Source organism: Argentina silus (genome assembly GCF_951799395.1).
Source record: "Argentina silus genome assembly, chromosome: 8".
NCBI lineage: Eukaryota > Metazoa > Chordata > Actinopteri > Argentiniformes > Argentinidae > Argentina > Argentina silus.
The window spans coordinates 8,028,212-8,048,592 of record NC_139662.1 but is presented as its reverse complement, the minus strand read 5'-3'; the positions used below and the strand labels follow the sequence as shown (position 1 = coordinate 8,048,592).

Sequence of the window (20,381 nt, the reverse complement as noted above, 5' to 3'; positions counted from 1 at the left end):
AATGGACAGGTACTAAAGGTTATGTGTTCTAGATGCCAAGGTGTCCTCATGTTTGAGCTTATTTGGGGGTTGTATGTTTGAGTGCATGCACTGGGACATTTTTTGAAGATAGCAATAGCAATGTTGCTATTGTGGAGTGGACAATGACTTTTTTCATCTGCCCACAAAGCTGTTTGCCTCATGTTCTTCTGGAGTTAGAGCTACCTTTTTCTGCACTGAGATAGGTATTAGTTACAGACAGACGTTAAAGCAAAGTCAAGGGATCTTTTGACCAATCCTCAGATCATATTCCCTTCTAGATTGCTTTCTCTGCATGCCTATCCATTTATTTTGAATAATTGCTGCTGTTACATGCTTGAGATAAGCAAACTGAATCACTGTGTTCACCAGTGGACTTCTGCCTTTACAACCATCCTTTCACATACTGTATCTAATCCATCGGATCTTCTTCTGATACTGTATTCACTATCTTTATGGTGACTGATTAATACTGTGAATAGAGATGCATGTCTCTAGACCTGTTTTCTATACCTTTTTAACCCCACCCATTTGGATCTCATTCAAAACACTTTAATGCCTGTGCAATATACTGTAAGTGCAATGCCTTCCCTCGGCTTCTAGAATTGTGTTCTTCCTTGTTCATGTCGACATATTATTGCAAAAACAAACAATATGGAGACTAGTTTACTTTGTTTTAGTAGTTACATGAGCAATTACAGGCCTGTTTTGTTGTTGTAGTTGGTTTTCCAGTGTATGACGAACCTCATTTAGCCAGTAGCTTCATGTAGCAATGATGCCTTTATATGTTGGAAGAACAGGCCCCATTTCATACTTCCATTTGTAAATATTTTCCAATTGGTTTCAGTTATTTTATGTACAATAAAATTTGATTTTGGAAAAGATAAGGGCACAATCAAGAGTCAAAACTGTTATTTATTTATGTATTGATCATGTATCAGTTTCTAAACATAAAACTCTGATCTCGTCATCAAAACAATTTTGTTAAGAATTAGACATGTAAATATTGTACATAATCTGCTTTGTTGTCCATACAGTACATATATATTATTTGTATTTAACAATATGTACTGTAATATATCAAAACTTATTCGAGTTAATGTTTTTTTTACATGGATTTATCATGACCATGTGGTCATATCATATCAATCACATGAAACAAACTATTACAAACATGTTTTTGTATTCATTATAAGATATAGAGGATTTTGCTGTACAAAACTGTACTAATAACATTGTTACAACATAGACAGAAGAGAACAGTAGTGTGCTATTTGCAGATGTCTCAGTAGGACTGTGCATATCCTCTTGCTGTGCGTAATAAATGCTTTATGTTGGTAATCTGATCTGTAGTGTTATGTGTTTGTATTTCCCCTTTGCTTATACAGCCAATTTGAAGAAAATGATATGGTCATACTGATTTTTTTAACTGTTGATTGCTTTTGCCTTTGCCTAAGTATACTGAATCAGTTCAGGGGATCTTATTCTCCTCCAAAAGTGCTATCCCTTCAATTCATATGCAAAAACATATCCAAATAGTTAGTAGTATTTTGTCTTTGGAAGGACACACATCATTTCAAAGAGCAGGTTGGCACCAGTCAGTGCTGTATTGCCTGTGGAAAAGAAAGGATAAAAGACAGAAAAGATACAATTGATGTTTTCCTTAAAACAAGTGTGTACAATGTGTCACCAACACTGTTGTTTCAAGTAAGTACCTGTGGTGTCATAAGGCGGAGACACCTCGACCAGATCACATCCCACGAGGTTTAGACCACGACAGCCCCGGATGATTTCCACTCCCTGGATACAATCACACACACACACACACACACACACACACACATACACACACAAAACATGAAGGCTACACTTTCAAGCATAACATACATGAAGACTACACTGTCAGCTGCAGCCTCCATCCAATATCTGAATGATAACAGGAAAACAAATTAAATAATAAGAGGTGAAGAGAAGAAAACAGTGTTTGCAAGTTAATGCAGTTTTCCAGCGCTTCCCCAGCCAGTGATGGACCTTTCCATCCTAATCCATAGAAATGACGAACCAGGTCAAGTCAAAGTTTACCTGTAGGAGAGATTACCTGTATGGATGTGAGCCCTGCTATCTCTGGTGTGCCTGTGCCAGGGGCAAAGGCTGGGTCTAAAGCATCAATATCAAAGCTGAGGTAGACTGGACCTGCACCCATCTGCCTCCTGACCTCGGCCATGAGAGGAGAGAGGGACTTGAACCAGCACTCCTCCGCTTGAACAACACGGAAGCCCTAGAGACCAAACACACCCAGACGTAATTGTTCATTTTTCTAATTAGTTTAAAAAAATATATATATATATATATTCTATTCTCAGTTCAAGCCTAGGCATTAGCTATGGTAGCTAACACAGGTATTCATGTCTCAGGCAAGGTTACTCATCAAACAAGCTTAATTCACCACTCCTCCTCCAGTGGACAGCACAGTACCTGTGCCCGGCTCCACTCGTAGGCATCTGGGGAGTAGCCTGTGCCACGCAGACCAATCTGGACCACCCTCTTGCAGTCCAGCAGTCCCTCCTCCACGCAGCGTCTGAAGGGGGTCCCATGGCCGATCTTCTCCCCCAGGACCACATCACTGGTGTCAGCATGAGCATCCACATGGATCAGACCTACAGGGCCGTGTCTGATGAATAGGACACAGACATGACATGCTTCATGAGTAGCCTGTATAAAGCATTGACATGTTATATCAAATTGTTCTTCTGGTATTGGATACTATGTGCTTACTTCTCAGCAACTGCTTGGAGAATGGGGTATGCTATTGTGTGGTCACCACCTGCAAAGACCAGAATATGATGTGAAAATACATATGTCATCAAACTGCAGAATGTTAACATATTGTACCTGGAGACACGTCACTTTTGGAGACAAGCTGAACTGGTAGGTCTGGACTTGTATGTGGACTGTTTTGCCCCAAAGTATGTGGTCATAGCATATTTCATATGAGTACATTTCTAGAATAATTTTCCCACATAATAATGGCACTGATATAGTGGTTGGTGACCTTGGAAATGAATAATTGAAAGACATAAACCCAACTCTTCACACAACTGTGGAATAAACAAAGTGTTGCTCAATCTAACCCATGGTCAGAGGGATACAGCCTGTGGCCAGGATTGTGCGGTAGGCCTCCCGGATCCGTCTGCAGGTGTCCTTCAGGTCATATACGTTCACGTTGACATCCCCAATATCTGCCACCATCAGAGACTCATAGGGGGCTGCTCTGGTGCCACTGTTGTAAGCCCTCAACAGGGCAGACTCTGCTCTGATCTGGCGGGGGCCAAATCTGTGGAGAATCATTGCCTCATACTTAAAATAATCATCAGTTTGCAGAGAACAAGATCATGCCGGATGTGATTATTGAATGTGAAAGTTCCTGGGCAGATATTTGACCAGTCAGTGTGTTATGGATATGTAATACCATAACAGTGTCATGTCATCATTGTAAGCAGTGAAAAAACAGTGTAATACAGTGCAATAAACTGTTCAAGCAATTTGTAATTGCCATCTGACAATAGACATTGTTTAACTGAATCCTGGCTGTAAATTTCTATATTTTTACAACATGGAGGCCTAGCCTACAGCATAAGAGGTGTGTGCTCCTAGTATACATGCGCTGTTGCTTTTTTATGCTCTTTCCTTTTTATCTATTTTATGTAAAGCACTCTGAATTGCCTCTGTGTATGAAATGTGCTGTATAAATAAACTCGCCTTGCCTTGCCTTGCTGTAGCCTATTGCATGTTGCCTATGCTTGTAAGGTTAATACGCAAGGCTTACAGTACAGTGCTTTGAGGCAGTATAGAAATACCTTGTACCAGGTCGGTTGGAAGTTCCAGTATCGATCGGAACGCCAACAAAAGCTGCATCAAGTCCATCTGCTGTCTCTTGATAAGGTAATTTCCCCATTGTAGCAATTCCAGAGACCCTCGCTACAAATTCGGCGCTCGGGGGAACATTGTATCGCTTGCCTGAGTACTTTCTATTGGAAGTAATACACAGAGTTTGCCTGTCAAATAACTTGCTGCACGGTGCTGTAGTTTGCCCTGACGGTGCAGAAAAGATCTCTGCATGTCTAATGTATTGAAGTAACGTTCCCCCTTTCCGACCTGGATTGAAGTTTTTCATAAGAGGCTGCATGTTCACTATGTTATATCGATATCAAACGAGAGAAAGTGTATACTCGACTCGAATTTTTTATAACGGTTGATAACTCGTTTGATAGATCTCTTCAGTACATGGATGTAATTGGCAGGACGTTACGCTAACTTTCACTACATCCACATGATTTGACGTCCGTGAACAGTCGTAGAACTCCGCCCACCCACCTCGGGTGTATGTACATTCTTCAAAATAAAAGCGCCCACCTTAAACTTGTTTAGAATCTAATCAACCATGAGCAGTGTCATACAAAGTGTTTACTGTGGCCCAACAGTTCAAAGTGCCCTATTTGGGCTGCATACGGCACATATAATGGACTATACACACTGTATTTTCCAAGCCTAAACTAGATTTAGTACCAATCTACTCAGTACCACTTCTAGAATGTTAATCAAGTGAGTTCCAACCATAAGCTGGGTCATAGAAAGTGTTAATGGAATTTTACTATGGCCCAACAGTTCAAATTTGGACTGAAGAGGGCACACGTGTCTGTGTAATGAGCCCCAGACACACCATGTCTCTTTGGAATTAATTTGGGGCTGTGTTACCATTGTGTGTGTGTGTGTGTGTGTGTGTGTGTGTGTGTGTGTGTGTGTGTGTGTGTGTGTGTGTGTGTGTGTGTGTGTGTACTCAAGGCCGTTAATGAGGTCATCAAGACCTTTGTCAACTAGCCTGGGAGAATAATGTGTGGACTGAAGATGAACCCAGTGTAATACCTTGCAAGCACTGATCTTTCGCCAGTTCCCTCCTAAAGACCTCTTCACCCCCACTACCCCACTTCTAGCATTGTGACTGCCTGTGGCCCCTGGTCCGAGCATTGATTACTTTATCTTATGATGACTGATGGATAGATGATTCAGTTACTTAAACAAATGTATTTGTTGTAATTCGCTTTGGATAAAGGCGTCTGCTAAATGCCATGAATGTAAATGTAATGTAAATGTCCACCAGAAGTGCCCAAGTAGTCCTCCCTGGCCTGTTTGTATAGTGTGAGTGGTATGGAGAGACCACACATCACTGGACTGTGTGTCCTTGCCATCGTGATGATTGGTGTGGCAGCTGTGAAGAAGATGGACACCTATGGCAAGATTGCCCCTCTCCTATGAACCCAGTAGCGCATGCTACCCTGATGAGTTTGAATGTGAATCAGTTGCAAAAGTTGAGGCCAGGCCTCACCACAGGTGAAGAGGTGTTACACGTTTAGCCCCTGCATGCCTACGCCCTCACCAGCACTATAAGTGGAGTGAACAATGACCTTGGCTGCTAGAATTTAGTGTTCTTCCTTATTCATGTAGACATAATTGCAAAAACAATTTTACTTTTGAGAAATGATCGGCCTATTTTGTTGTTCTTGGTTTTCCAGTGTATGTCAACCTTTGACAGCCCTTAATAACCTCACTTAGCCAGTAGCTTCATGTAGCAATGATGCCTTTATACTGTATGTTGGAAGAACAGGCCCCATTTCATGCATCCAGTTATAAATGTTTTCTAATTGATTTCAGTTATTTTGTCTACAATATAATCAGATTTTGGAAGAGATAAGGGCACAATCAAGTCAAAACAGTTATTTATTCATCATTTATCAGTTTCTAAACATAAAACTCTATTATCATGAAAACAATGTGCTAAGACTTGGACATGTAAATATTGTACATAATCTGCTTTGTTGTCTATACAGTTATATATATATATATATACAATTATTTGTATTTAACATGGACTGTAATATATCAAACCTGAATTAACATTAATTTATAACAATGAATAACAGTTTGTTCCATTACAAACATGTTTTTGTATTCATTATAAGATATAGAGGATTTTGCTGTACAAAACTGTACTAATAACATTGTTACAACACAGACAGAAGAGAACAGTAGTCTGCTATTTGCAGATGTCTCAGTGGGACTGTGCATATTCTCTTGCTGTGTGTAATAAATGTTTTATCTTTGAAATTTGATTTCATTTTTTGCGTATTTCCCCTTTGCTTATACAGCCAATTTGAGCAAAAATTCTATACAGATTATTTAACCATTGATTGCTTTTGCCTTTTTACATGTAAAGTATGTTGAATCAGTTCAGGGGGTCTCCCCCAAAAGTGCTATCCATTCATATGCAATTCATATGCAAAAACATATTCAAATAGTTAGTAGTATTTTGTCTTTGGAAGGACACACATCATTTCAAAGAGCAGGTTGGCACCAGTCAGTGCTGTATTGCCTGTGGAAAAGAAAGGATAAAAGACAGAAAAGATACAGTTGATGTTTTCCTTAAAACAAGTGTGTACAATGTGTCACCAACACTGTTGTTTCAAGTAAGTACCTGTGGTGTCATAAGGCGGAGACACCTCGACCAGATCACATCCCACGAGGTTTAGACCACGACAGCCCCGGATGATTTCCACTCCCTGGATACAATCACACACACACACACACACACACACACACACAAAACATGAAGACGACACTGTCAGCTGCAGCCGCCATCCAATATCTGCATGGTAACACAGAAAAACAAATTAACTAACAAGAGGTGAAGAGAAGAAAATAGTACAAGTTAATGCAGTTATCCAGTGCTTCCCAGGGGCCAGTCCATGGAAATGACGAACCAGGTCAAGTCAAAGCTTATTTGTATGAGAGCTTACCTGTATGGATGTGAGCCCTGCTATCTCTGGTGTGCCTGTGCCAGGGGCAAAGGCTGGGTCTAAAGCATCAATGTCAAAGCTGAGGTAAACTGGACCTGCACCCATCTGGTTCCTGACCTCGGCCATGAGAGGAGAGAGGGACTTGAACCAGCACTCCTCCACTTGAACAACACGGAAGCCCTAGAGACCAAACACACCCAGACGTAATTGTTCATTTTTCTAATTAGCTTTTTTTTAAATGTTCTGTTTTATTCTTAGCTCAAGCCTAGGCATTAGCTCTGATAGCTCAGGCAAGGTTACTCAGCCAGTCCAACTACTGTTCTTCAGCATACTTATTAGGTGGGCTTGCTTACCCAGAAAATCTTCATTAACCCTGATGAAAGCTTCAGATACCTTCCAATGCACCCTACTGTATGCACAGCATAGTACCTGAGCCCGGTTCCACTCGTAGGCATCTGGGGCGTAGCCTGTGCCACGCAGGCCAATCTGGACCACCCTCTTGCAGTCCAGCAGTCCCTCCTCCACGCAGCGTCTGAAGGGGGTCCCATGGCCGATCTTCTCCCCCAGGACCACATCACTGGTGTCAGCATGAGCATCCACATGGATCAGACCTACAGGGCCGTGTCTGATGAATAGGACACAGACACGACATGCTTCATGAGTAGCCTGTATAAAGCATTGACATGTTATATCAAATTGTTCTTCTGGTATTGGATACTATGTGCTTACTTCTCAGCAACTGCTTGGAGAATGGGGTATGCTATTGTGTGGTCACCACCTGCAAAGACCAGAATATGATGTGAAAGTACATGTCATCAAACTGCAGAATGTTAACATGCTGTACCTGGAGACACGTCACTTTTGGAGACAAGCTGAACTGGTAGGTCTGGACTTGTATGTGGACTGTTTTGCCCCAAAGTATGTGGTCATAGCGTATTTCATATGAGTACATTTCTAGAATAATTTTCCCACATAATAATGGCACTGATATAGTGGTTCTGAGCACAGTGCTGACATTCCATCTACAGTACAATGTCTTTGATGGGGCTATCAAATGTGGTTAATAATTGTTGGGGACCGTGGTAATAAATCATTGAAGTGCAGAAGATAAATCCAACTCTTCACACAACTGTGGAATAAAGTGTTGCTCAATCTAACCCATGGTCAGAGGGATACAGCCTGTGGCCAGGATTGTGCGGTAGGCCTCCCGGATCCGTCTGCAGGTGTCCTTCAGGTCATACACGTTCACGTTGACATCCCCAATATCTGCCACCATCAGAGACTCATAGGGGGCTGCTCTGGTGCCACTGTTGTAAGTCCACAACATGGAAGACTCTGCTCTGATCTGGCGGGGGCCAAATCTGTGGAGAATCATTGCCTCATGCTTAAATCATCATCAGTTTGCAGAGATCAAGATTATGCTGCATGTGATTATTGAATGTGAAAGTTCCTGGGCAGATATTTGACCAGTCAGTGTGTTGTGGACATGTAAGACCATAACAATATAATGTCATTACTGTAAGCAGTGGGGGGGGGAAAGCTGACAATAGACAATATTGTTTGAGTGAATCCTGTCTGTCAATTTCTATACCATTTTACAACATGGAGGCCCAGCCTACAGAGTAAGGTGTGTGCTCCTAGTGTAAATGAATGTTGCTGTTACATTATACATGTAAGGTTAATACGTAATGCTTACAGTACACAGTGCTTTTCACCACATTCGAGTTGAGACAGTAACGAAATACCTTGTACCAGGTCGGTTGGAAGTTCCAGTATCGATCGGAACGCCAACAAAAGCTGCATCAAGTCCATCTGCTGTCTCTTGATAAGGTAATTTCCCCATTGTAGCAATTCCAGAGATCTCTGCTATGTCATCGCCCGGGGGAACATTGTATCGCTTGCCTGAGTACTTTCTGTTCGAGGTAATACACAGACTTTGCCTGTCAAATAACTTGCTGCACGCTCCTGTAGACTGCCCTGACACTCCAGAAAGGTTCTCTGCATGTCTAATGTATTTAATTAATGTTCCCCTTTTCGGACTGATATTGAAGTTTCTCATAAGAGACTGCATGTTCACTATGTTATGTAGATATCAAACGGGAGAAAATGTCCACTCGACTCAAACTTTACAACTTGTTTGGATAGAGGTCGTTTCATCGATCTTTTTACTACATGACTGTACTTGACAGGACTTTACGATGGCTTTCATTACATCAATGGACAATCGTGGGCAGTCGGACATGCGGGGCGTTTCTATTCTGAGCAAATTGGTGGTGATTGGAAATGTATTTCAATAGAGCAATAAATTACAATGCTGGACCGTAATAACCCTATAATATGGACTCAGGATTCAGGAACAGTCAAGGCAAATATTATGTCAAACACTGGGAATTACTTTATTGCAACAGGTGGATAATATGCAATTTAACACTCCAATATTGTTTCCGAGGGTTTGGTGACAGCCCATGTAACTGCTATCAACTGAAAACAAATTCTCACAACTAAAAACCTTGATACATCTTATCTTAGAATTGTCATTCAGCATGTTATGCACATTTAAAATGCAAACCAAATTTCATGTCATTTGAAATTATGATTAATTAACTGTCTGAAGGTACAGTATGTAGGTGCTTTGTAACTATAATAGAATTACAATATGATCAATGCTCATACCGGTATTATAGGATTGCCAAGTACTGTCTACAAAAAAGATAACACAAGAGAATTGACTGATCTTAGTGGAGAAGTTCAGGTCGAATGTAACTCTAACAAAAAATACACTAACCAACCACAGGGTAAACCTCAAGCATGGCACTGAGCAAGTGCAAACTGAACATAAAGTGCAAACCACACCAGAATAAAATTCATCCCCTTATGTGTGGAGTCTAGTCTACCATAAAGTAGAAAGTGCTTCACTTTTGAAAAGCTTTGTGATCGTTTCAAGAGTCACCTGAGGCGGCCTTCACGTTAGCCTATGAGTAGCCGTAGAGAGACGTTCACAAGATGCAGGCGATGCGTTGTTCACGTCCGTACATCAGGAACAACACTGCAGTGCGGAGGTCCTCCAGGTCCAGGTTGGACAGGAAGCTCCTCTGTAGCTCCGCCTCCACAGAACTTCCACTGGGGCCGCTGCAGCCCCTCAGGAGCACCACAGCAGACTGACACAGCAGCCAATCAGCCATCTTCTTCATGCCAGAGCTGTCCTGATTGGCTAGGGCTTTCCGTCCCCACAGGCTGAGATGCAGCATGTTAGCAGCCACACGGGCACTGGGACGCTGCCGAGACACAATAATAATGTGTATGAGATTCAGGAGAATTGTGCACATCTCTGATATATATATTAAACTCCTGATACAGTATATCCACTGGCATGGTAATTTTAAGAACTGCACTAAACTGGAGTATACATATGGCCCGAGTACGTAAAGTGTATTCATATTGGAACTGGTGGACCGATGTGCATTTAAACATGCACTTCTAAGTAGTGGACTTGAATGGAATTATCTTTGACGAAGGATCATATAACCAAATGAAATCCCAATTGGACTCATTCCTACCTTGTTGGGGTTCCTGGACAGAAGCGACCGGACCACCAGCTGCACATCACCAGGCACACTGGCAGGCAGAGAAGGGAGCTGCTTCTCCTGGAAACTCCGGCTCTCCAGTCCACCTGCTCCATAGAATGGGTTGGGCTGGCCATGGATCTCATAGGAGATGGCACCCAAAGCCCATGCATCTGCCTTGCTGTAATCAATGACCACACCCTGGCCTGGAACTGCAGTGGCCACCTTTGAATAGAGACAACAGAAGTGTATCTTCAACTTATAATGCCAGCCCAACATAGTTTATTGTCTTGGTTGTTCAGGGTCGCTTTAGCTGACAAATCCAGCGAGTATTCTGGTGTAAAATCACCATGTGGGTGCTATAAATCGATTATGGTTGAGTTTCTCCCCCATGCAATGTACTATAAAATGCACCACACTGTATAAATCAAATCAAGCGTTAACTTAATTTGTATTTGTCAGAGATGGTTTGACCTACCTCAGGTGCCATCAGGCAGGCGTTCCCTCCTCTGTTTACCCATCTACTATTGAAGGGCAGCTGTAGACTACAGTCACTCAAGCAGCAGCCAAAATCAGTGATCACCAAGCGGGGACAGTCATCTACAGTACAATACAGACATATTTGATAACAGTAAGAGTTTTAGTAGCTATTAGGCTTGATGACACCTGAATGACCTGAATATAAATCACATTGATGATTGTCTACTTTACTGTCTGGAAGGCATATTGGGATGTTTTAAGTACACGTGAAATTAAGTTGATTTGAGTCTCAGACCTGAATCGAATTCCAGGAGCACGTTGTCTGATTTGAGGTCTCTGTGTGCAATGCCCTGTCTGCACAGATGGTCCACCCCCTCCAGCAGCTGCAGAACCATGAGAGAGGCTTCCCTACTGCCTGGCACTGAACCCTCTAGGTACTGTCGCAGAGTGCAGGGGTAACTACAGCACAGGAGAAAGGGAGGTACGCAGGGGTGGGTTAAGGAGTTTTTGCATGTTTACAGGAATAATATCATCAAATATAAAATGTCTGAGATTCAGGACAGGATATATCAAGAGGTGGTTGCGCATCATGTGATTTTTCAATAACGTCATTGAGATCCAGACGGAGAACGAGGAGAGTCCTTACTTCTTCATGACCAGGAACAGAGTGCGGTTGTTGCCCAGGCCTGCAGGGTTGAGCCTGGCTGGTAGTACATCAGGGTACTCCTCCTGGGCGCCGGGTAGATCTGGCCAGTCCGCTGTGAATGCCCGGTGCACTCGGATCACGTTAGGGTGAGCAGACACCCTCTTGGGCATGACCCCAAAACGTCTGCATAAAAGGAATGCCCACCTGTTCGCATCAATCTTTCAGAGCCACTCACAATACTGTACATTGAACTACTGTGTCTATTGGAGAAGATCTGTGCTATGAGGCAAGTTGCAACAGCATTGCTTACCCATTCAGAGCAATCTGGTGTTTTTCTTGTTTCATGGCGAGCGGGCCTGCTGGCACCAGCTCCTGGGACATGGATGTCAGAATGGCATCACTCGATGAGCCTGCCTGCAGTACAACAGGGGGAACAATCACCATCATACTACTTTATGTCAACAATCAATGAGCATTGCACAAAGGCAAAACACATAATTTCTCTATTATTCAAATGATGTCAATTGATTGTCTTGTGTCATGAAAACATGTGAACGATCCATTTATTATGTATTCTCAAGCTAAACTAGAACCAGCACATTTTGCACACTACAGCCCGTGTGGGCTTAAACCTTCAAATCCAAAAGGATCTCTAGACACCCACCCCAAGGTTCCACATAATCTTGACAGCCAAGGGGTAGATGCCCATGGAGAGACACTTTGGAGACTCAGTGATCTGTCCTTCATCACCACTTGGCCTCAGCTCCACCAGGGAACACTTGTCACTCTCCCTGGGGACTGCGAACGGAGCTGCAGCCTCATACACAGCAGAATTGCTGCCCATCCCAACCTTCTTCCCTATAACATAGTCCTCCAGCTTGTATCCGGAAGCAGACTTGAGAGGGCTCTGAAACTTCTTCTTCTTCTTGAACAGGGCCTTCAGAGAGAGTTAAAAAAAAAAACATTTTGACCGTTTGAAATATAGCAGACCAAAACAAGAAATTATTATGGCAAGGTGTGGTTGCTTGAACTACATTAGCCCGAGCGGACCTCACAACTCTACGTATGTGGGATCCGAGGCACCTCCATCCTTTGTGGACAGAATTGGAGGTACATGGGTACAGGATGTTTGGAAATTGGAGTGTTTATATATCGTCGGTATTCGTCTTAAATGTCGGATCAAAGTTGTATATGTTGCGATCGGAAAATGTTCTGGGTAGTATGGAAGTAGTGGACTTCAGGTTCACAATGAGGTATCGCAATCAGATAACGCTAAGACCGCCCGTAGGACGACTATATCCCGCAGGAGTAAATCCCCTCGGCAGTCAACAATAGGGGAGCCTCGGACCTCGAGCTAGAAGTACATCTACTGGCCTAGCAGACACAATATGTGTTATTCGGTTGAAAGAATGGTGTCCTATTGGGTGAATGATGTAGGTCGAATACATCTGATAAAGTGTTTAGTGGCTGTACTATTTGTTTACCTGAATTTCCTGACATGTCGCAGCACAACTCCTGTCATCTTCGAGCTGTTGTTCGATCAAACCCACTCCGAGACCGAATGCCAAGTACACTGCCCTGTTTCGTGGCGATCCTATCCCAAACCTCCTGAAACCACCGGACTGCAGCTGAGCGGCAAGACCTCTCAGCGACATGCGGTAATATCGGTACCGAACTGGCAGGAAAGTCTGAGGCTGAACGGTGCGGGCCGGTTGGCCTACACGAAGACGCTCACCTCGGAACTTTGCTGCGAATCGGCCCGCCGGTTTCAGCAGACCGAGCTGGAAAGCAGACCGCCCTAACTCAAACCCCCGGCTGATCGCATGTTTTACGGACATCTTTTACCAGCAAATGGTAAAAAAAATATATTAAATAGTCTCTGTCAGTCCTCGCGCATTGTGTACAAGGACGAATGCTATTATGTAAACAAAACAAGAACGACCATAGAGCATGCTTATTGGTGTCACGTGACAGTCTGTTTTTAACTTGACCTGTTTTGGAATTAAAGGGACAGTACCAAAAAAAGATGTTGCAGAGTAAAGCACGCAACCATAAGTGTGGGCACATAATGACAATCATATAGACTCAGACAACACAATACTTTAATTCAGTATTCATGAGCGTGATACAAGATAGGCTACAGTATTTTCAACATTCAAACAAACCTGTAGCCTAGTAATCAGACAGTATCATCCAACTAAGATTTTATGACATGTGGAATGTGTTATATTTTCAATACAAGTCTAACAGGAGTTGTACGTATTTAATGTGGCGCAGTTGGCAGTACAGTTATGGTACCAACGTGTTGTCCCTTGTTCACTTGCTTTAGGAAAATGTACTTATTGAATGTACTCAGTACTTATTATACAGTATGTCGCTTTGGCATCTGCTAAATGACTCAAATGTAATGTGTAAATGTGTTGAGTTGGCTACACATCATGATGACCCATTCTGTGTGGTGAACACTCTCTTCTTCTTCAGGTCCTCAGGCCCAAAGGACACAGGGAGCAGGTCCTCCACAGTCATTTCCACATAAGACCCATCAGGCTTGGACAAATAGACAGACCACTGGTCACCAAACTGCAAGGGAAAGGTGAGTTTGGTAAATGACCAGTGAATGGTCAAATTCAGTAACAGTGCTACAAATTAGACGGGATTGCCATGGTCCACATGCAAAGTGACAGCAAAATCAGTCCAAATATGAAGGCTGTATTACAAGGACAATATATGACACTGTTTGTCATAGATAAGCCTGCTACTTGTTATTTCAAAGTAGGAAAGGGTAGGGAAGTTCCATTGACTGTAAGAACACTTGTGATAGAAGTAATATTTTTCATTCAAGATTAAATTCAAGTTGTATCAATCATTTAGAAAAGGACTAAACAAATGAAAAACACAGTGTTAGTGTCCACCAACACAGATAGTTGTGTGTATAGACTGTAGGCCCTACGTACCTCTCTCATAAACTGCCGACAACCACCACAGGGAGAGATGAATTGATCATCTAGGTCACTGCAAAATCAATCTAATGATTAACAAGAATGAATGTGTATGTATGTATGTAAGTATGTAATGTATGTACGCTATGAAAGTCTGAATGTCATAAACTGCAGAATGTAAAGATGGTAGTTCAGAGTTCAAAGTTGGTTCAAAATCAACAGGATAACATAACATTAAATCAATACTGTCCTGGATTCAGAGCCGGACACATTGCTCAACCAGATGTTTACTCTGAAGCAAAGTTCAAGAATACTTTACCTGGCAATGGCAATCGCCTTGAAACTCCTGAAGCCCTCAGACACAGCCTTTGCAATAGCAGTTCTCTCTGCACAGAGACCCAGATTGTAGCTTGCATTTTCTATATTGCACCCTGGTTAGAAATAGAAAGAAAGAGGATATGTTTTAGGATATGTATGTTTTCTGCAACCTGTGGCCTCCACACATCAACATGTGCTGTGATGTTTTCAGTAATCAATCATCTATTTATTCTTGGATGAGTGACTCCATTTGTGGTGGTTGCTGTCTTGAATACCTCAAAGTGTCTGTGGAACAGAGGAACAGTACAGTCTGTACAGACAAATTCCACTTCTGGAATTTAATAAAATGTAATAAAAAAACAACCCATCACTAGTCAGTTACAATGCAATTACCAAATTGATATGTAACTTTGACTGATGCAATTACCAAATTAAGCAATCACAACATTACTACATGGTATAAAAGCAACTTGATGTCTAAAACAACATCCTTACCTGTGAAAACTGTTCCATCATGTGCCAAAAGAGCTGCTCCCACCCGGAACTTGCTGTAGGGACAGTAGGCAAATTCTTTCGCTCCCTGGGATTTGTAAATAAGTGGTTTGATCCAGTCATCCGCCTCACTGGAGGGGTCCCCGGCTTCTGTGTCTGCTCCAGCTGCGATCCTGTACTCACCAATCTTGAGGTCTGCCATTCCAATCCTTGTCAGTGTCTGTGTCAACCCTATCAGTGTCTGTGTGTCTGTGTACAGTATGTGCCGGTAACTATGTGTGTGTATGTGTGTATGTGTGTGTGTGTGTGTGTGTGTGTGTGTGTGTGAGAGAGAGAGAGAGAGAGAGCGAGAGAGAGAGGGAGAGAGCGAGAGAGAGAGAGAGAGAAATACAAACAGAGAGAGACAGAGAGAGAAAGAAAGAGAGAGAGAGAGAAATAAAGACAAAGAGAAACAGAGGGAGGGAGGTCTGTATGTTTTCACAGTTGGACATAACAAGCAGGTTTTTAGGAAACACATGAAGTGCTGTTTGGTGCCTGCCCCCCTCAGCTGTGTCACACGTGGTCTGGGTGGGAGGGGAACTGGCTCTTTAGGGGAAGCCTAGCGTGTGTAATGATTTTTAAAGGCTCACTCCAGCCAAATCGCTGTGATTTCAGTTCCAAACTATCCCTAAATAACCAACTGAGGTATGTGATGTGATATTATTTCTTGTCAAAATCGTCACAACCCTCTGCTGACCCTCTGAGAGACTGTAGGCCCCTCACACAGTCACATTGCATATGAAAACAGATTACTGTTATGCCTACATTTCTCCCGAAAAAAAGCTGGCTAGCTGGGTATGTTCTGTAATGTTTAGCTAGAGCGTAACATTACTGAACACATATACTGTAGGCTAAAGAAGTGACAACTGCTGCTAGACTTCTGCATATTAACCACCCAAAACAAAGTAGGCAGAGTATTCCACAATACACCTCTAGGTCCGTGTGAACAATATGTAGCCTGCTAGCTTATACCTAACGTTAGATGGTGCCATTTCTCTCTGATATAGGTGTCTGATATAGGTAATGGTACTTCATTCTTACCTATTCGTAGGCCTAATACTTAGATATGATCAACAATAGACTTTCTCTGAAACAAAGGACACTGAAATGTTCCCTGGTTTGACACTGGAATTAATTTGGAATTCAGACGGGGGATTGTACACTTTGCCCTTTCAGAAGTGTGTTTGATATGCACAAGAGTGTGTCCTGGAGGGAGGGAGACATGTTGCCTCCCAGATGAATTTTCAGCCAGGTTACATCAGAACTGAACAAATTGTGCCACTGGACTGCCAGTTTAAAAAACACAATAGCCAACTACCTAGAACTCGGGCATTGTGTTGTGCCAAAAATTAAAACAATTCTGAAAGTGCAGTGTAGAAAACCCGCTATCTGCAACAATGGAATTGCCCAAAATACCATTTAGACTCAATTAGATAGCATTAAAAAGAAATGGAAATTGATCCCCAAAATAGAAACTAAATAGAAACAAACAAAGCAGGGCTAAAACCTATTTGCAACGAAACATAATGTTTGTTATTTCAGAGTTTATCTCACTCTGTTTAATGTCTTGCGATTCATGTATGTGCAGTGAGAGTAGCAAAACAACAGAAAGACTTGATAGCAATATAGAAAAAAACATTTATTGTAATGCTCAGTTTGTAAAAACATATTGCATGATAACGATTGCACATTTCCACTTCTTCGCAGTCTTGCTAGTTTTATTCAAAGTTAAGTGCAACCATCAAGTCCTTATGGCATAGATCTCACCCACACTCTTCTGTTACTTTTGGCTGAGCATGTGACAATGTTCACATGTGATATCTATAAAGACGTCAATAAGATCCAAATGTAATGTCTCTGGTCTATTTTACTTGTTGTTGTTGTTGATCTGTCTATTAGATTCAAAGCAGAACTAAAATTCTCTCCCCTGGCTGCAAGCTACCTTCCCAGGATGTTGACTTATTTGCTGTTGTCGTTCTTAATGATCCAGTTGATCCATGTGGCATACTGTCTGACCTTTGTGTAGACCCCAGGAAAGTATGGGTTTGCACAGCTGATACCCCAAGAGACAATGCCCTCGAAATTGCCATTGCAGATAAGCGGACCGCCCGAGTCACCCTGTAGATAAGAACACAGACACAAAAGATACCTGATGAACAAAAGCCTGGTCCTTTTGTTAGAGCTGTGAACACACCCTCCTCAGTCTCTGGACACTCAGATGTTGATTGGACAAGATAACCTTGTGGTTTTGTGTTCGGCTAGAATGCCGAATCACGTTTTCTTTCCTTTCTTTCGTTACTTATGCTGGTGACTTGAGATGCTCGTCGAAGGTTTTGCTCTGCTATTCCAATGCTAGAGGATGAGTGTCCGGGGAGAAGGATGTCAAAGAATATCCTATGCTCCCATGTAAAGGAGCGTCTTTGGTGTTTTGGGAGCAGTTCTCTACACTGGTACACTATACAGACAACAGTGGCCCTGGAGATGTTTTCAGGACTACACCCAATTCACAGCAGCCCTTACCTGACAGGAGTCCTTGCCACCGAAGCGGGAGCCAGCACACATCATGTTGTTTGTGATTCTCCAGTAGTAGTACTTGTAGCAGTTATCAATGACCTGCACGTCCACAGCCCGCAGCACGGGGGAGAGGTAGTAACTGTAGATGCGAGTGACACCCCACCCGCTCACTGTGCAGGTAGAGCCCGCTGTGAGGTGAGGGGTATAACGATCGGCCATTGGGGCAGGCTGCAGGTTGATATTCAGGATAGCTGGTTCACCGAGCTGGAACACAACGCACAACAGATGGACACAATCAGACACTGATCAGATCATGGAGCAGGAATCAAAGGGGAGGAATGTTACTGTATGGTTCTGTATCTGAGCTGCAGCAATATCTGAAGTTATGCTGTAACTGGGCTATATTTGTATGATATATTGTTTTCATTCTGCCAATCGTAATTCAGCCATTACAAATCCTCTCTATTTCAAGACAATATCTCAGCTCCATGGTCATGTCTTAGCAGCACTACTCTGCTTACCTTCATGAGCATGATGTCATTGTTGAATGTCCTGTAGTTGTAGTTGTAGTGAACAAGGACCTTGGAGACGTTGAACCTCTGCTCGAAGCCCTCCTCTTTGATCAGACTGTGCTCACTCAACACCACTCTGATCAGAGATGCCCTGAGGGACAGACATGATACAATCAAGTAAGCATTATAAAATAGCAGAGATCAAATCAGAGAGGAACTATATTTATCCCCACACGTCTGTCTATTCATAGAAAAGACCAGAATACTCTCCTTATACTTGCCCTCTTGTTTTTCCTCACCACGTGATTCCTGACCAATAACTGCAAGGCTGTATTTTACCCATGTTTACTTGTGATTGAAAAATGTGATAGGACTGGATAGGTTATACCAAAATATATCATAAACGACTACAGGGGGAGTCCTACTAGATCTACAAAAGCGATTGAACAAGAGCAGAGGGGAGGGCATAACTTTTTGGGATGAAGTGTGATCCAGGCCCTTTTTGTTTTGTAGACACTCGCATTCACCCATAATTACAGTCAGTACTCACGGTTTCCAGCAGTGGGCAGCAGACACCACCCACTGGGCCCTGATGAGTGTAGCTCCACAGTAGTGTTTACCGTTGTACTGGATGGAAGCCTGGTATTTGATGGAGTATGGCAGTACTTCTTGGCCTCCAATAATCCGATCCTCAAATGTCTCTGTGAATTACATTGAGTGTACAGTTATACATCTGAATTTGTCTCGGTTAAACACAGATTTAAACCGGTTTCTACAAAAACCATATGTACGGTTTATAATTAAGATTTACATTTTAGCCATTAAACAGATGGTTCAAAAACAATTCTGTAGGGAATAAGAATGATTAGAATATTTATGGCTCTGTGGCCTACATTAGACATACAATGTAAATGATAAAATGTGTGTAAAATGTGTGTGTTAATTACACTAATTTGAAAACAAATCAATCATTTTGAGACTTCATTCTGTCCTATGTTTACCAGGGTAATAGTGATATTTGAGACCATATGAGAAAGACAGGAGAAATACTGAAAGATGGTTTGCGAGTAAAATGAACATCCCTGTAACAGACAAATGCTACTGCACTGCACTACTACACTCACATACTTTCTCATTAAACTTATCAATTGATATGTTCTTATCAGAAATTAACTTAGATCAATACATAATTAAAAGACCTACCTTTAATTGTGAGAGCCACAAGGAGCAGCACTGCAGATCTGACCAACTGACCCATGTTCACGTCACCTGAAGCAAGGAAGAAAACATCACATTTTATCACAAACTGGCAGAATCAGTGGATTGTAATATATTTAATCCTTGTTGTTGTTGTAGTCGAGACACATTATCATTCAGTTTTTTTAGAGAGCAAAAGTATGTTTGATTGATGATTGATTCTAATGCATTGAATACACCTTCAAAATTAGCTTTCTTTGCAGGTACAGTAGACTACTGTACATCTCAATGCAAGAAGGCCACATTTCAACACCTGCCTCAACACCATAGTGTGGACGACTGGTTGAGATGGCTGAGGAAGGCATCTCCTAACTAGTCAAAGTTCCCCATTTTATTGAATCGACAAGCTCTACCAGACTGGTACTCAACACAGAACTTAACTACCATATTTAACAACAGTTCAACAACATTTAAACCAGTGGAAATTCAGGATTTTAAGTAAAATAATCAATATTCTTAGCCGAAACAACACTGTCAATTCAATCCAATGCAACTACCTCAAAATGTTATCGATGTAAGAAGCTCTTGGTTTGGTGTAAAACCATGTACATTTAAAGACAGAAAAAAGAAAAAAGAAAGTTGAACAAAATAAGTTTTGATACTCACCGAGAGCTTCAAGCCCTCACAACCTTCATGCTATCTCCAACTGGTGATGCCTTTATATAATGTAACCATATCCTTGTCTACTGCTATTGTATTACCCGTCATGCAGTCTCAATATGAACTGGGGCTATCCCAGGGACTGACCTAGT

At 42.1% G+C, this 20,381-nt stretch overlaps 5 protein-coding genes across 5 annotated transcripts; all 5 read right to left on the bottom strand.

Annotated features, from left to right (window-relative positions):
* Window positions 1-1,494: 1,494 nt before the first annotated feature.
* On the bottom strand, window positions 1,495-4,286 carry LOC310807855 (agmatinase, mitochondrial-like). Its single transcript, XM_083674474.1, has 7 exons — window positions 3,876-4,286; window positions 3,150-3,352; window positions 2,794-2,842; window positions 2,494-2,689; window positions 2,117-2,296; window positions 1,734-1,818; window positions 1,495-1,631 (listed from the first exon to the last, which is right to left on the bottom strand). The coding sequence occupies exons 1-7, from the start codon at window positions 4,202-4,204 to the stop codon at window positions 1,558-1,560; spliced, it is 1,116 nt and encodes a 371-aa protein (XP_083530600.1). The 5' UTR covers window positions 4,205-4,286; the 3' UTR covers window positions 1,495-1,557.
* A 1,612-nt stretch (window positions 4,287-5,898) lies between these two features.
* LOC310808900 (agmatinase, mitochondrial-like) lies at window positions 5,899-9,111 on the bottom strand (the record flags this gene model as incomplete). The annotated part of the gene is made up of 8 exons (XM_083675999.1): window positions 5,899-6,445; window positions 6,548-6,632; window positions 6,870-7,049; window positions 7,299-7,494; window positions 7,599-7,647; window positions 8,028-8,230; window positions 8,615-8,782; window positions 9,062-9,111. The coding sequence occupies 8 exons, from the start codon at window positions 9,109-9,111 to the stop codon at window positions 6,372-6,374; spliced, it is 1,005 nt and encodes a 334-aa protein (XP_083532125.1). The 3' UTR covers window positions 5,899-6,371.
* A 130-nt stretch (window positions 9,112-9,241) lies between these two features.
* pink1 (PTEN induced kinase 1) lies at window positions 9,242-13,508 on the bottom strand. Its single transcript, XM_083674384.1, has 8 exons — window positions 13,043-13,508; window positions 12,223-12,495; window positions 11,869-11,972; window positions 11,559-11,741; window positions 11,208-11,371; window positions 10,911-11,032; window positions 10,427-10,657; window positions 9,242-10,144 (listed from the first exon to the last, which is right to left on the bottom strand). Exons 1-8 carry the CDS (start codon window positions 13,394-13,396, stop codon window positions 9,866-9,868), a joined length of 1,710 nt encoding a protein of 569 aa, XP_083530510.1. The 5' UTR covers window positions 13,397-13,508; the 3' UTR covers window positions 9,242-9,865.
* Window positions 13,509-13,834: 326 nt separating this feature from the next.
* Window positions 13,835-15,509, bottom strand: cdaa (cytidine deaminase a; the record flags this gene model as incomplete). The annotated part of the gene is made up of 4 exons (XM_083676089.1): window positions 13,835-14,138; window positions 14,513-14,570; window positions 14,817-14,928; window positions 15,311-15,509. The coding sequence occupies 4 exons, from the start codon at window positions 15,507-15,509 to the stop codon at window positions 13,995-13,997; spliced, it is 513 nt and encodes a 170-aa protein (XP_083532215.1). The 3' UTR covers window positions 13,835-13,994.
* A 1,520-nt stretch (window positions 15,510-17,029) lies between these two features.
* On the bottom strand, window positions 17,030-19,636 carry LOC310807926 (trypsin I-P1). The gene is made up of 5 exons (XM_083674591.1): window positions 19,576-19,636; window positions 18,923-19,073; window positions 18,382-18,523; window positions 17,867-18,124; window positions 17,030-17,464 (listed from the first exon to the last, which is right to left on the bottom strand). Exons 1-5 carry the CDS (start codon window positions 19,628-19,630, stop codon window positions 17,306-17,308), a joined length of 765 nt encoding a protein of 254 aa, XP_083530717.1. The 5' UTR covers window positions 19,631-19,636; the 3' UTR covers window positions 17,030-17,305.
* Window positions 19,637-20,381: the final 745 nt, after the last annotated feature.

Bases quoted from the DNA above. Each gene is read 5' to 3' on its own strand.
- LOC310807855 (XM_083674474.1), bottom strand. From the start codon at position 4,204: ATGCAGCCTCTTATGAAAAACTTCAATCCAGGTCGGAAAGGGGGAACG. The intron at 1,819-2,116 runs GTAATCTCTCCT...GATTGTATCCAG, and splicing joins CAGGGCTCACATCCATACAG to GGAGTGGAAATCATCCGGGG. The intron at 1,632-1,733 runs GTACTTACTTGA...TCTTTTCCACAG, and splicing joins TCCGCCTTATGACACCACAG to GCAATACAGCACTGACTGGT.
- pink1 (XM_083674384.1), bottom strand. From the start codon at position 13,396: ATGTCCGTAAAACATGCGATCAGCCGGGGGTTTGAGTTAGGGCGGTCT. The intron at 11,742-11,868 runs GTAAGCAATGCT...CCTTTTATGCAG, and splicing joins CACCAGATTGCTCTGAATGG to ACGTTTTGGGGTCATGCCCA. The intron at 11,372-11,558 runs GTAAGGACTCTC...CCTGTGCTGTAG, and splicing joins CTGTTCCTGGTCATGAAGAA to TTACCCCTGCACTCTGCGAC.
- LOC310807926 (XM_083674591.1), bottom strand. From the start codon at position 19,630: ATGGGTCAGTTGGTCAGATCTGCAGTGCTGCTCCTTGTGGCTCTCACA. The intron at 19,074-19,575 runs GTAGGTCTTTTA...TGTAATTCACAG, and splicing joins TGTGGCTCTCACAATTAAAG to AGACATTTGAGGATCGGATT. The intron at 17,465-17,866 runs GTAAGGGCTGCT...TCTTATCTACAG, and splicing joins GTGGCAAGGACTCCTGTCAG to GGTGACTCGGGCGGTCCGCT.